At 41.3% G+C, this 11,637-nt stretch overlaps 1 protein-coding gene across 1 annotated transcript; it reads left to right on the forward strand.

Moving 5' to 3' along the window:
• Positions 1–535: 535 nt before the first annotated feature.
• LOC139380310 (twist2) lies at positions 536–4,655 on the forward strand. Its single transcript, XM_071122904.1, has 2 exons — positions 536–1,237; positions 4,129–4,655. Exon 1 carries the CDS (start codon positions 721–723, stop codon positions 1,204–1,206), a length of 486 nt encoding a protein of 161 aa, XP_070979005.1. The 5' UTR covers positions 536–720; the 3' UTR covers positions 1,207–1,237; positions 4,129–4,655.
• Positions 4,656–11,637: the final 6,982 nt, after the last annotated feature.

The following is an 11,637-nucleotide window of genomic DNA, read 5'->3' on the forward strand; positions in this document are numbered from 1 at the left end:
TTGGAATAGAAGGCCTATTGAGATGCATCATAGAGAGATATCAACTATATATTATTTAGATTACATATAAGCCTATATATATTTAGGTTATTATGCCTATATTTATTGTTTATCTTGATGTCACTATATTTGGATAGTCAGTATTACGGAATTAAATGGGTATTGTTCATTAATATCCAATTAAGAAACAACACACTTTTCATAATTTTAATTATGCATTTATCAAATAAACGTACTATATTTGGAATAGGAAGGCTAGAACATGAATTATTGCAGATAATAATAATAGACCTATTGTTACTTTTGTCATATTTGATTGTTTTGACATGACCATCAAATATGTCTGACTGAAGTCCTGGGCTGCTAGAATGATGGAGTGTAACCTAAGACTGTTCCCTCCTGTTTATTAGCGGGCCAATCAGAGTCCAATACTGCCTCCCCCCCCACTCAGACAACTATTTAGCATCTGAAACTTGGATAAAGTTTCTCCAAAAAAGTAAGGAAAAACGTCCTGCGAGAGAAGGACGGTGCCAAGCGTACGTTTGAAAGTAGTGTATCAGACTCCCAAGACGTAAAGAGAAGAATAGTCGTAGAGTAAGACATTTTTTAAAACGGCTTTCTGTCGGTGCCTGGCTGCATATTCGGATATATTTTCTAACTCAGGCTTCAAAAGTGGAGACCGTTTTTTCTTCGATATCCTTGCATTTCTTTAAACGAGAAATGGAAGAGGGCTCAAGTTCTCCCATCTCCCCTGTGGATAGCCTAGTGACCAGCGAGGAGGAGTTGGACAGACAACAGAAAATATTTGGAAGGAAGAGGAGACACAGTAAAAAGTCGAGCGAAGACAGCAGTCCGGGTTCCGCGAAACGGGGTAAAAAAACGAGTCCAAGCAGCAATCAGTCCTACGAGGAGTTGCAGAACCAGCGGTGCCTGGCCAACGTCAGGGAGAGGCAAAGGACACAGTCGCTCAACGAAGCCTTCTCGTCTTTACGCAAAATCATCCCCACTCTACCCTCGGATAAACTGAGCAAGATCCAGACACTAAAACTGGCCTCCAGATACATAGACTTCCTCTATCAGGTGCTGCAAAGCGATGAGATGGACAACAAGATGTCGAGCTGCAGCTACGTTGCGCACGAGAGACTTAGTTATGCGTTCTCGGTGTGGAGGATGGAGGGCGCGTGGTCAATGTCTGCAACGCACTAGCACCCAAAGCCCTTCACTCATTGCCAAAGCGGTAGGTGGCAAATGCAGCTTTTACCTCCCATGAGACGAAACAAAACCAAAAATAAGTCCTACATGGTGATGATGATGATTATTATTATGCATACAAGTTGTGAACATAAAGAGTAGGCCTATTCCTATAGGCTAGCCTATATCCTAGTTGAAATTCGTGAACATTATAGGGTTTAAAAAATGTAACAAGTGATAATAATGGCGAACCTCACATACAGTAGTTATAGCATTGGCACTGGTTAATGACCCTGGGGGAAACAAATATTAGGTTGTGGCTTTAGCTTAAAGTCAGCGTCAGGTATGCTATTGATTTCAAAGCGAAACCATGTCCCCTCTAATTCTATAGGAAATAACAATGTTATAGTGAATTATGTACGGAATAATTGTAACCTACCCAATTGCTCAGTGAATTTGTATGATCAAATGAATCTGGTAGCTCAATAGCCTACAAATAACATTCGTACACATCCATGCCATACATTTCACCAGTCCGCGCGCACCCGGAGTCTGACGCGCAGAAACGCGTGTGGATGACCTGAGCATGAGCCAGGTTAATACACAGTTAAACAAGTGCTCCATCAGCATTGCTTGACAACAACACTTTTGCTAAATGAGAAGAAAACGGTCTTCAAAATAAGTTAATGAGGGTCATGGAGTACTTAATTTACAATAAGAATATGGCTGCTTCATGATGGACATGGAAACTTGGTGTTATTAATGTAAATAATGGTTTTGGAACATTGTTTACTTGCCAATCACCGAGGTAGCAACCAAAGACAACTATAAAATAGCTTCACTGACACTGGGGGAGTGAATAATGGTAGAAACGTATGGGGGTTTTCCCAGCTGAGAGTGGCATGACAGCTCGAAAACACATTAAACTCTGCGGTGAGATGTGAGTCTTGCACTTAGTCCTTGTCCGTTCTTTAACGACATTTTAAGACGGAGGGCCTATGGGAGAGAGAGAGTGGTTGGCCGCATAAAAACGCAGTAGACTTGAACAGCCTACCATGGGTAATTTACATTCACAATGGAGAACGTTCTTGTATGTAGGCCGCAGGAATGGCAACGCTCGGCTTGGGCCCGAGAGTTTAAACCAGCGTTTGATTAAATATGCGAGCCATTAGGCCTAAAGGCTATCTATACTGTCTGGTGGCATGTAAAAAAAAATGGATACGGTATTTTGAGAGTTTCTACTTCCTTATCATTGCATACCGTTACCCAAACCGTTGTGCGGCTTTGCGCTGTGAAGCAAGTCATTGAGACGTATTTATGCATCACTATGCATGCCACACAACAATCTGAATGCATTTGTTTTCTTGTCCAGTGCCCTTGACCTAATTAGAGTAGTGTAAATCTAATGCACGTTTTGTCAAATGGAGAATGAAGAGCCTTGATATGGCATAGGCTACATGTTCAAAAATCAAATAGGAATGGTTAGGAATGGTTTGCTGCTTCAAATAATTATTATAAACATTGTTAATATGCCTAGGCCTACTTCTTTCTAAAGGAGTATAGGCCACACATTTACCTATGCTATTAAATGACATGTCTGCTCTGAATAGGTTAGACCAATTCTAGTAGGCTACTGATGTATTGGAAAACATATTAAAGTCGTATATGAGTTGAACATGGATTCAAAATCGTGACAGCGAAGGACACATTTCCAGTGAAATAATGCCTGCTTTTGGTTTGTTTAGCTCCATGGACTGGAACCATGTAGTTTACAGACCGCCCACTCGCAAATCAATCGATCACCAGAAAGACTTTGTTGTCGTAGGCTTTAAACCAGCGCTTCTGTAAAGAGGACAAATAAACGACACTATGGCGATTTGTTTAAACACTGTACATTTGAAGGTGGTCCTTCTCGAACTTAACCGGACGTCTTTTCAATATCAAATGCTGCTGCCAATGCTGTTTGGGGTTTCATTAGCCTGTGTGGAATGTCAAAGGAAAATAAGAGAAAAACCCAGAATGACATGTTATATTTCTTGGGATGTGGTCTTTACATTCATTTGTTCTCATCAAAACGACATAATTAAAATATTATCAACAATTTATGAGGCTCAAATCAAAACTAGGCCCAGAGACTTGGCTACTTATATGTGCATTAGCCTATAGGCTGATGTAATCAGCTTAGCTCTTTTTCCTCCTTACATGGGTTATTGAACAAAACGAATACAAATATGTTTAACCCGCACATACTCACTATGTACAGCAAATTCCAGCCTAGTAATATTTATTAAACGAATTCAAGAAACAAAACGGCCATCTAAAGTCTAATGGAAATATAGGCTAATTGCGGCATTTACACTTTGCCTCATAAATTACTGAAAGGAAATGTAGCCAACTGTGAATGAAGTAAAATGCATTTGCATAGACTACATTCGGAATAATATAACTGCATAAATATTTATCATAGATTTATGATGTTGTATGTTCACTCTTCCATAGAACTGAAAACATCCTAAAACGGACAGGTGCTCATATCCCTTACAGTCTATTTGGCCTGCTCTGTTATTTTCCAGTGATGCAATTACATAGGCCACTGTGGTTTATGCACCACATTTAAAATGAAATCCCTTTCCGTTGTTGACATATGGTTTCACTCAGGGCGAAATAATTGTTTCATTAATGACTTCCTATGCCAGTGAACGTTTCAAATAGACACTTGTGCCACCCTTAAGGCCAATAGACAATGCACGGTGTCATTGCTAGCCTTATAACATTCTCTTTCAGGAATTAAGTGCAATAAAGCTATGCATGTGATGTATTAGTTATACTATATTGTAAAGGTTTTGCTTGATAATATATATGCAATAAATCTGTAATATTGGTAATTGGTGCTAACATTTTGATGTGTTTTCTAAATATTTGTTTTTACCGTTATAGACTGTTTACTTCTACAAAGTATGAAGACACCAAATCTATTGAAGAACCCACGAACCTCAGAAACATTGTCAAGAGACGTAAACGTGACACACAGCTCTCCTGGAGTGCGTTGAGTGCAATTACCTAACACATGGAACAGTGTGAGAAGGAGTCAAAATAACCTTGAAAATCATGTTGCATACTCAGACAGTGTTGTCAGACAGTGTGGTATGACGCTTCTAGTGTCTACTGGTGCATTATCACGTTGTTTTAATGTCGGTGATGATAGTAGGAAAAGCCATATTTGATCTTTTTTGGGGGGAAATTATATTTCGTTCTGTTTTTAAAAACAATACATAGAAGTATATAAATGTTTCTTATTGTACATACCTGTAAGTATCTTCAGCTTGTAAGGGACCAATGCAATTTAGAATACATTATTGAAGTACGCTCCATGGATGTTCAACTCCGTTTTTTTTTTTGCCTATTTATTAAAACACATATTTTTGAATGATGTAGTTGAGCCCTTTGATTTATGTTTCCATAGAATACCGTAGCAATTGTGGCATTATGACATATGCTATATCCCCTATATTATATATCAATGTAAATAATTCCAGTAGGCTACATAAATAAAAAAGTTTAAACTCACATAAACTGAGTAAAAACCATACCCTTTTTTTCTCCTGATCGTTTTGCATCTTGTTTGAGATTTAATTAAGAAAAACAATTGCATTTACTTATTTGTGACTGTAAAAAAATCCACGACACTACTGTGTGATATGTGTGACTATTGTTACTCGCTAATGACTATTGTTACTCGCTAATGACTATTGTTACCCGCTAATGACTATTGTTACCCGCTAATGACTATTGTTACTCGCTAACAGTGTTTGTTTGTAGAAGGGTCTCTGCCATATTTTCTCCGGATAATTTCATAGACTAGGCGAAAACAAACACTCCTTTCACTGCTTAGTGTGAGATTTTGTTGAGCTTTTCTTTCTCCTCTTGTTGTGGAAAAAAAAATCACCCGCTAAAAACCGTCAAATTAAAACTGCCGGGCTTTATTAACAGCGGGGGTAATTCGAGCCAGTTTCAAACCAAAGGCATATAAAAGTATTGTCCGCCTTAATAACAACGTAATCATTTAAATAGCGATGCCGTGAGGGGAATTCTTTAACGAGCAAGGGAGCCCGAACAACCGCAGATAACGACAATAACTATCGCGCAGCTTTTAAATACCGGGCCCCTAGTAGACCTCTTAATTTTCCCTTTCAATCTAACCCACACACTCTCAAAGCATACAATTGTTTACATTCAATTTTCCCAGACTTGGTTAAGATATACATCTCTAAACAGTGAAAGGACCTTATTGTTAAACACAGTTCGCACAGTGCGGGTCACTCAGTGCAAGTTCAGCGTTTTGGCATTCATTCCACTTTGACAAACCCTTGCTATAACGTTGCTGTTGACTTTTATTGGCTTGCATGCCCATTGTCAAATTATAGGGTTATTGTCATTTTGAAAAAGGTGCCAGGCCTACAAAAACGTTGAATTTCACTGCATGGCGCCTTCGGGAAATATCATGAAAATGACTTGTAAAAAAAGCAAACTCACCTATGGTGGTTAACCATGATGTTAAGGCATGTAAGACGAATTCCTATTTTGATAACGATGCCTCAACATAGAAGCCTGACTGCAAGCTACTGGCAGACATACACCAAACAACCTGAATAAACTTCAAGATGAGTGTTCAAATCCTGGTGGAGGAAATCTGGCAGCGTTTTGAAGTGGAAGCACCTGCGATGTACAGTAATGTTCTCCAGTTGTGATGCTCTTGGATGCTGCAGTAGGATAGCCTTTAGCATACTCAAATAGGAAGCTGTTACGTGAAGTCACATAGGCCTATCTATTTCCCATGCTCGCACCTGCATCCAATCCAGTAGCCCTAGGCCCATATTCATTGCACGCACCTGTTCAGGGCCTCGTTTCCCAGAGACTTCGTAGCGTTAAGATCATCGTTAGAACTTTCTTACCATGTAGCCGAGGTGTTTTCTCTAGGAGCTGATCCGTCGTCACTATTGTGGAATAATTATAATGTTTAAGGTAAGATTTGAATGGAGAAAGCTGATCCGAGAGCAGCGCTGCTTTCTTTTGATCCTATCAGTACAGTATCAACACATGGTTTAATGCACTTACCAAATGTTCTCTCTACTTGCTTGTTTGGGAAACACTTGAAAAATAAAGATGCATCTGGTATGCTCATCTTACATCTCAACTGGAAAACGAGACCCCATTCAATTAAAGCAACAACAAGAAACAAGCTTTTTTACATTTATATTATAATAATGCATATTTAAGCACAAAGGGCCAAGGTGGTGTGGTATATCGCCAATATACCATGGCTAAGGAATGTTCTTATGCATAACACAATGCGGCCCTTAGCGTGATATATTGGCCATATATCACAAACCACCGAGGTGCCTTATTGCTATTATAAACGGGTATTCAATGTAATTAGAGCAGTAAAAATACATGTTTTGTCATACCCATGGTATAAGTTCTGATATACCACTGCTGTCAGCCAATCAGCATTCAGGGCTTGAACCACCCTGTTAATAATTATCAATATAATATCAATATGTTATTTAACAATATCACAGATGTTTAGCCTTCTTTGAAATAACGTTTTGTCTATCTTACAATGATGCATCATTTAAGCCTGGAGGGGTGCATTGTTTTGCAATCTGTATGAAGAATTTGAATATATGTGGTTCTGGTTGCAATCAGATATAAAGTGGCAATTAAATGCTACATGTTATGTGGTATTAGGTGACTTATTGATTAAACCCTGGAACAAGTCAGGTATGGAAGTTCATGCAACAGTGTAGAAGAGTCTATGAAGGGATAGCCTATATCCAAGTAGCCTAGAGGTCTGTACACTTCATATCTTGCAAGTGTGAAACGATTCTAGGCATAGTATAGGCAACTATAAGCTATGAATTTGAAAACTCGACACAAAAATGTATTTTCAACATCAAATGTTAGATAATTTATTATATTAGGGCTATTTTCTTGCACTAAAAAGTTTAACTAATCAAATTCAAGAAAGTCATGTTTAGGCCAATGAGCTCATTTGAAAACGGTATTAGACTATAGTCTTGTTGGTTGACCATGCATTGTAGTCGTGGGTAGTCATGGATGAGGTCCAGGTGGAGATCTGAGTAGGCCTATGCCAGGTCCATTTCGACCTAGTTCGGCCATCGGCAGCGCGTTTGATAACGGCTCATTATTCCGCGCGCTCACAGCCAAGCAACACGGGAAATTGCCCGGGGCCTACTGCTCAAGCAGCGCTAGAGCCCCAGATGTTTCCTGTAAAATCAGACGGAAAAAGCTACAAAATTTTAATTTGTAGTAAAAGGGATAAAGTAAAGGTTTATGCTGTGTGCGCCTCAAATAGGATTTCATGTTCAGCAAGGTCGCTGAAATGCTAAGGTTACTTTACCATTGGGGGGGCTGCGGCATGACTGAAGCGTTTTTTGGTGTGGTAAAGCTCAAAGTCAGCTGCAACTGCCATGGTGTCGACCCGACCTCGCATGCTTGCTTGCTATGGAATGAGTCAAGAGGGCTGAGTGTGTGAGTCAGAATATAAATGGGCATACACTGTCATTTTTGGAGGAAATAGAGAAACCATTTGACTCAACCAAAGGCCTAACTACAGTGGGGAGAACAAGTATTTGAAAGGTTTTCCTACTTACAAAGCATGTAGAGGTCTGTCATTTTTATCATAGGTACACTTCAACTGTGAGAGATGGAATCTAAAAACAAAAATCCAGAAAATCACATTGTATGATTTTTAAGTAATTAATTTGCATTTTATTGCATGACATAAGTGTTTGATACATCAGAAAAGCAGAACTTAATATTTGGTACAGAAACCTTTGTTTGCAATTACAGAGATCATACGTTTCCTGTAGTTCTTGACCAGGTTTGCACACACTGCAGCAGGGATTTTGGCCCACTCCTCCATACAGACCTTCTCCAGATCCTTCAGGTTTCGGGGCTGTCGCTGGGCAATACGGACTTTCAGCTCCCTCCAAAGATGTTCTATTGGGTTCAGGTATGGAGACTGGCTAGCCCACTCCAGGACCTTGAGATGCTTCTTACGGAGCCAGTCCTTAGTTGCCCTGGCTGTGTGTTTCGGGTCGTTGTCATGCTGGAAGACCCAGCCACAACCCATCTTCAATGCTCTTACTGAGGGAAGGAGGTTGTTGGCCAAGATCTCGCGATACATGGCCCCATCCATCCTCCCCTCAATACGGTGCAGTCGTCCTGTCCCCTTTGCAGAAAAGCATCCCCAAAGAATGATGTTTCCACCTCCATGTTTCACGGTTGGGATGGTGTTCTTGGGGTTGTACTCATCCTTCTTCTTCCTCCAAACACGGCGAGTGGAGTTTAGACCAAAAAGCTCTATTTTTGTCTCATCAGACCACATGACCTTCTCCCATTCCTCCTCTGGATCATCCAAACTTCAGACGGGCCTGGACATGCAATGGCTTGAGCAGGGGGACCTTGCGTGCGCTGCAGGATTTTAATCCATGACGGCGTAGTGTGTTACTAATGGTTTTCTTTGAGACTGTGGTCCCAGCTCTCTTCAGGTCATTGACCAGGTCCTGACATGTAGTTCTGGGCTGATCCCTCACCTTCCTCATGATCATTGATGCCCCACTAGGTGAGATCTTGCACGGAGCCCCAGACCGAGGGTGATTGACCGTCATCTTGAACTTCTTCCATTTTCTAATAATTGCGGCAACAGTTGTTGCCTTCTCACCAAGCTGCTTGCCTATTGGCCTGTAGCCCATCCCAGCCTTGTGCAGGTCTACAATTTTATCCCTGATGTCCTTACACAGCTCTCTGGACTTGGCCATTGTGGAGAGGTTGGAGTCTGTTTGATTGAGTGTGTGGACAGGTGTCTTTTATACAGGTAACGAGTTCAAACAGGTGCAGTTAATACAGGTAATGAGTGGAGAACAGGAGGGCTTCTTAAAGAAAAACTAAGAGGTCTGTGAGAGCCGGAATTCTTACTGGTTGGTCTTGGCCATTGTGGAGAGGTCGGAGTCTGTTTGATTGAGTGTGTGGACAGGTGTCTTTTATACAGGTAATGAGTTCAAACAAGTGCAGTTAATACAGGTAATGAGTGGAGAACAGGAGGGCTTCTTCAAGAAAAACTAAGAGGTCTGTGAGAGCCGGAATTCTTACTGGTTGGTAGGTGACCAAATACTTATGTTATGCAATAAAATGCAAATTAATTACTTAAAAATCATACAATGTGATTTTCTATGATGATGAGGAGGATGAAGATGATTATTAGAATTATCATTATTAGTCAAAGTAGTTAGCTGTAGTATTTTTGTAAATTAATTTCATGAGTATGTGAGAGTGGAGGTGCACAGCATGTGGTGCACTGGGTACTACAGTGCTAGGCCTATACAGGCCTATACAGTCCACTAACCCTGCCAGGCATCATTTTGACATATGGGTACCCACTCAGCCTAGCTTGTACTGTTTATTATTCCTATTTAAGTAGATCCTGATTAGTGTGAACAATATTCACACTAATCCAGGGACGCTGCTCAAAACATGGAACGTGACGCCCCCGTGGCCAAAAGGGAATAGACAGAGTTTCTCCTCCTCGTCCTCCTCTCTTCTCCTCCCTTCCCGTCCTTAATCAGGATCGGTAATACTTTGATCCCCTACAAAGAGGGCCTTCATCATCTGACTGTGGGGAGGGGGGGGGGTATACGTTGCACCCATGTGTAGAGAGTAGTATTCTGCACTCAGCATTGCAGATGGCCCTAAGCATGTCATCACAACAGAAGGATAGAAGGAGCTACTTCTCTAACTTTGACATTAGCGCTTTACCATGTGATAAAGCTGTCATGAGAATACTATTACATGACATAACATGAGTAATAACATTGTCGGCTGACTTAATACTGTCATGTGTTTTTTTGTGCCATCTGTTATGAGTGTTGTGTAACATGGCAGGTGATTGTCTCTACCATGGTGATATGTTGTGACAGCCATTATGTCGTTAAGGTGATGTGTTATTACTTTGACAGTAGTCCTCATATCGGTAGATGGCAGGCTGACAAAATGTGTGGGTGTGAGGTCAGTGTCGCCTCACTCATTGTAAGAGCCCAAAAAGGTCATATTTTCCAGTGTGTGAATCCACATGCTTATAGGGCTTTCCCCATACTGAGCCAAACCAAGCTGAGTTGGCCTGGTTACACACCCACCATAGTTGCTGGAACTGTGGAGAAAAGGACAATGTGAGAAGTAATCTAAGCTGTGTTTGGGTCGGCACGATAGTGTATAAAAGCTGTGTGTGTGGCGTGTGTGTGGCACAGTGTGTTAGCCAGGTGGGGCTTGCTTACATTGTACATAAACACCCCTACAAACTGAGGTTAGCACTCCATCTGAAAACAGAGTCTTCAGCAAATCCCCTGTCATTTGTCAGAGCAAGGGATAAGTGATGAGGTACTGGAAACTGGGCTTTGAGCACAGAGGAGTGGAGGAGTCCAGAGAGATGGATGGATGAGATGACCAGGGAGGGAGCTCCAAACACTGGATCCCTAACCATCCTCCATCTTCCATCCTCCTCACCCTTGTGGGTGGCCCCACAAGCTTTCTGAGCTCTTTTTTTTTTTTTTTTTTTACATAAAAGACTGTAAAAACACCAGGAAATCAGGAAAGTGATTTTAACTTAAGAAATCTGTTTCCAAGTATTCTCACACATAATAGAGAGACAGATAAGATCGTATACAAATAAGCAAGGCTTAAAACGATTATATTTTAGTCAAACATATCTGTTTGGGCTTCTTGCGGTCAATTTGCAGTCTACAAACTACTTGTAATTGCACCCTGACCATCCGCTCCAGAAAAAAATGACCCGCGACTGAATCTGGTTGATAATCCATGCAATAGACGTGTCGCTATAGAGTATTTCTTGCCCACCGTCCAAGCACTACAGGAGGTGTGTGTGGTTTGTGTGTGTGCAAGCGTGTGTCCCATTCTATTCTGTCCCTGTGTCTCCCCTAAGCCACCTTCATCCTTTGGAGTGCCAAACCTCCCCCTCTTCACCACTCCACATCCCCGCCCCTCCCCTCTCACTCCATTCCACCACAGGGAGATTTCCGCCCGGCTCTCCGAGTGGAGGAATTAAACTGGACAAGAAAATGGGTTAAGAACACTAAAGTGGTTGTAAAGATGGCTGTAAAAAGGCAGTGGTGGAGGAATGCCAATGCGGGCCAGGCAGCCATTGGGGAAATAACCCACCGGACTGAACTGAAGTGGCCTTCCAGCCCAAGGCCTCAGCCTAGGAGTTTGGTTTCTGTTTGTCAGCCTTTTAAGTGGGTTTAATAGTGTGGTTTCTTTTCAGACACCTGGGCCCTCTGGTCCCACACACACTCTTGCTTAGAGGACGGCATAGTTTAAAGTGCTAACTAGACATGCACACACGCACACACA

This window comes from Oncorhynchus clarkii, chromosome 22 (assembly GCF_045791955.1).
Source record: "Oncorhynchus clarkii lewisi isolate Uvic-CL-2024 chromosome 22, UVic_Ocla_1.0, whole genome shotgun sequence".
NCBI classification, from domain to species: Eukaryota; Metazoa; Chordata; class Actinopteri; order Salmoniformes; family Salmonidae; genus Oncorhynchus; species Oncorhynchus clarkii.

Coding starts and splice junctions, on each gene's coding strand:
- LOC139380310 (XM_071122904.1), top strand. CDS start 721: ATGGAAGAGGGCTCAAGTTCTCCCATCTCCCCTGTGGATAGCCTAGTG.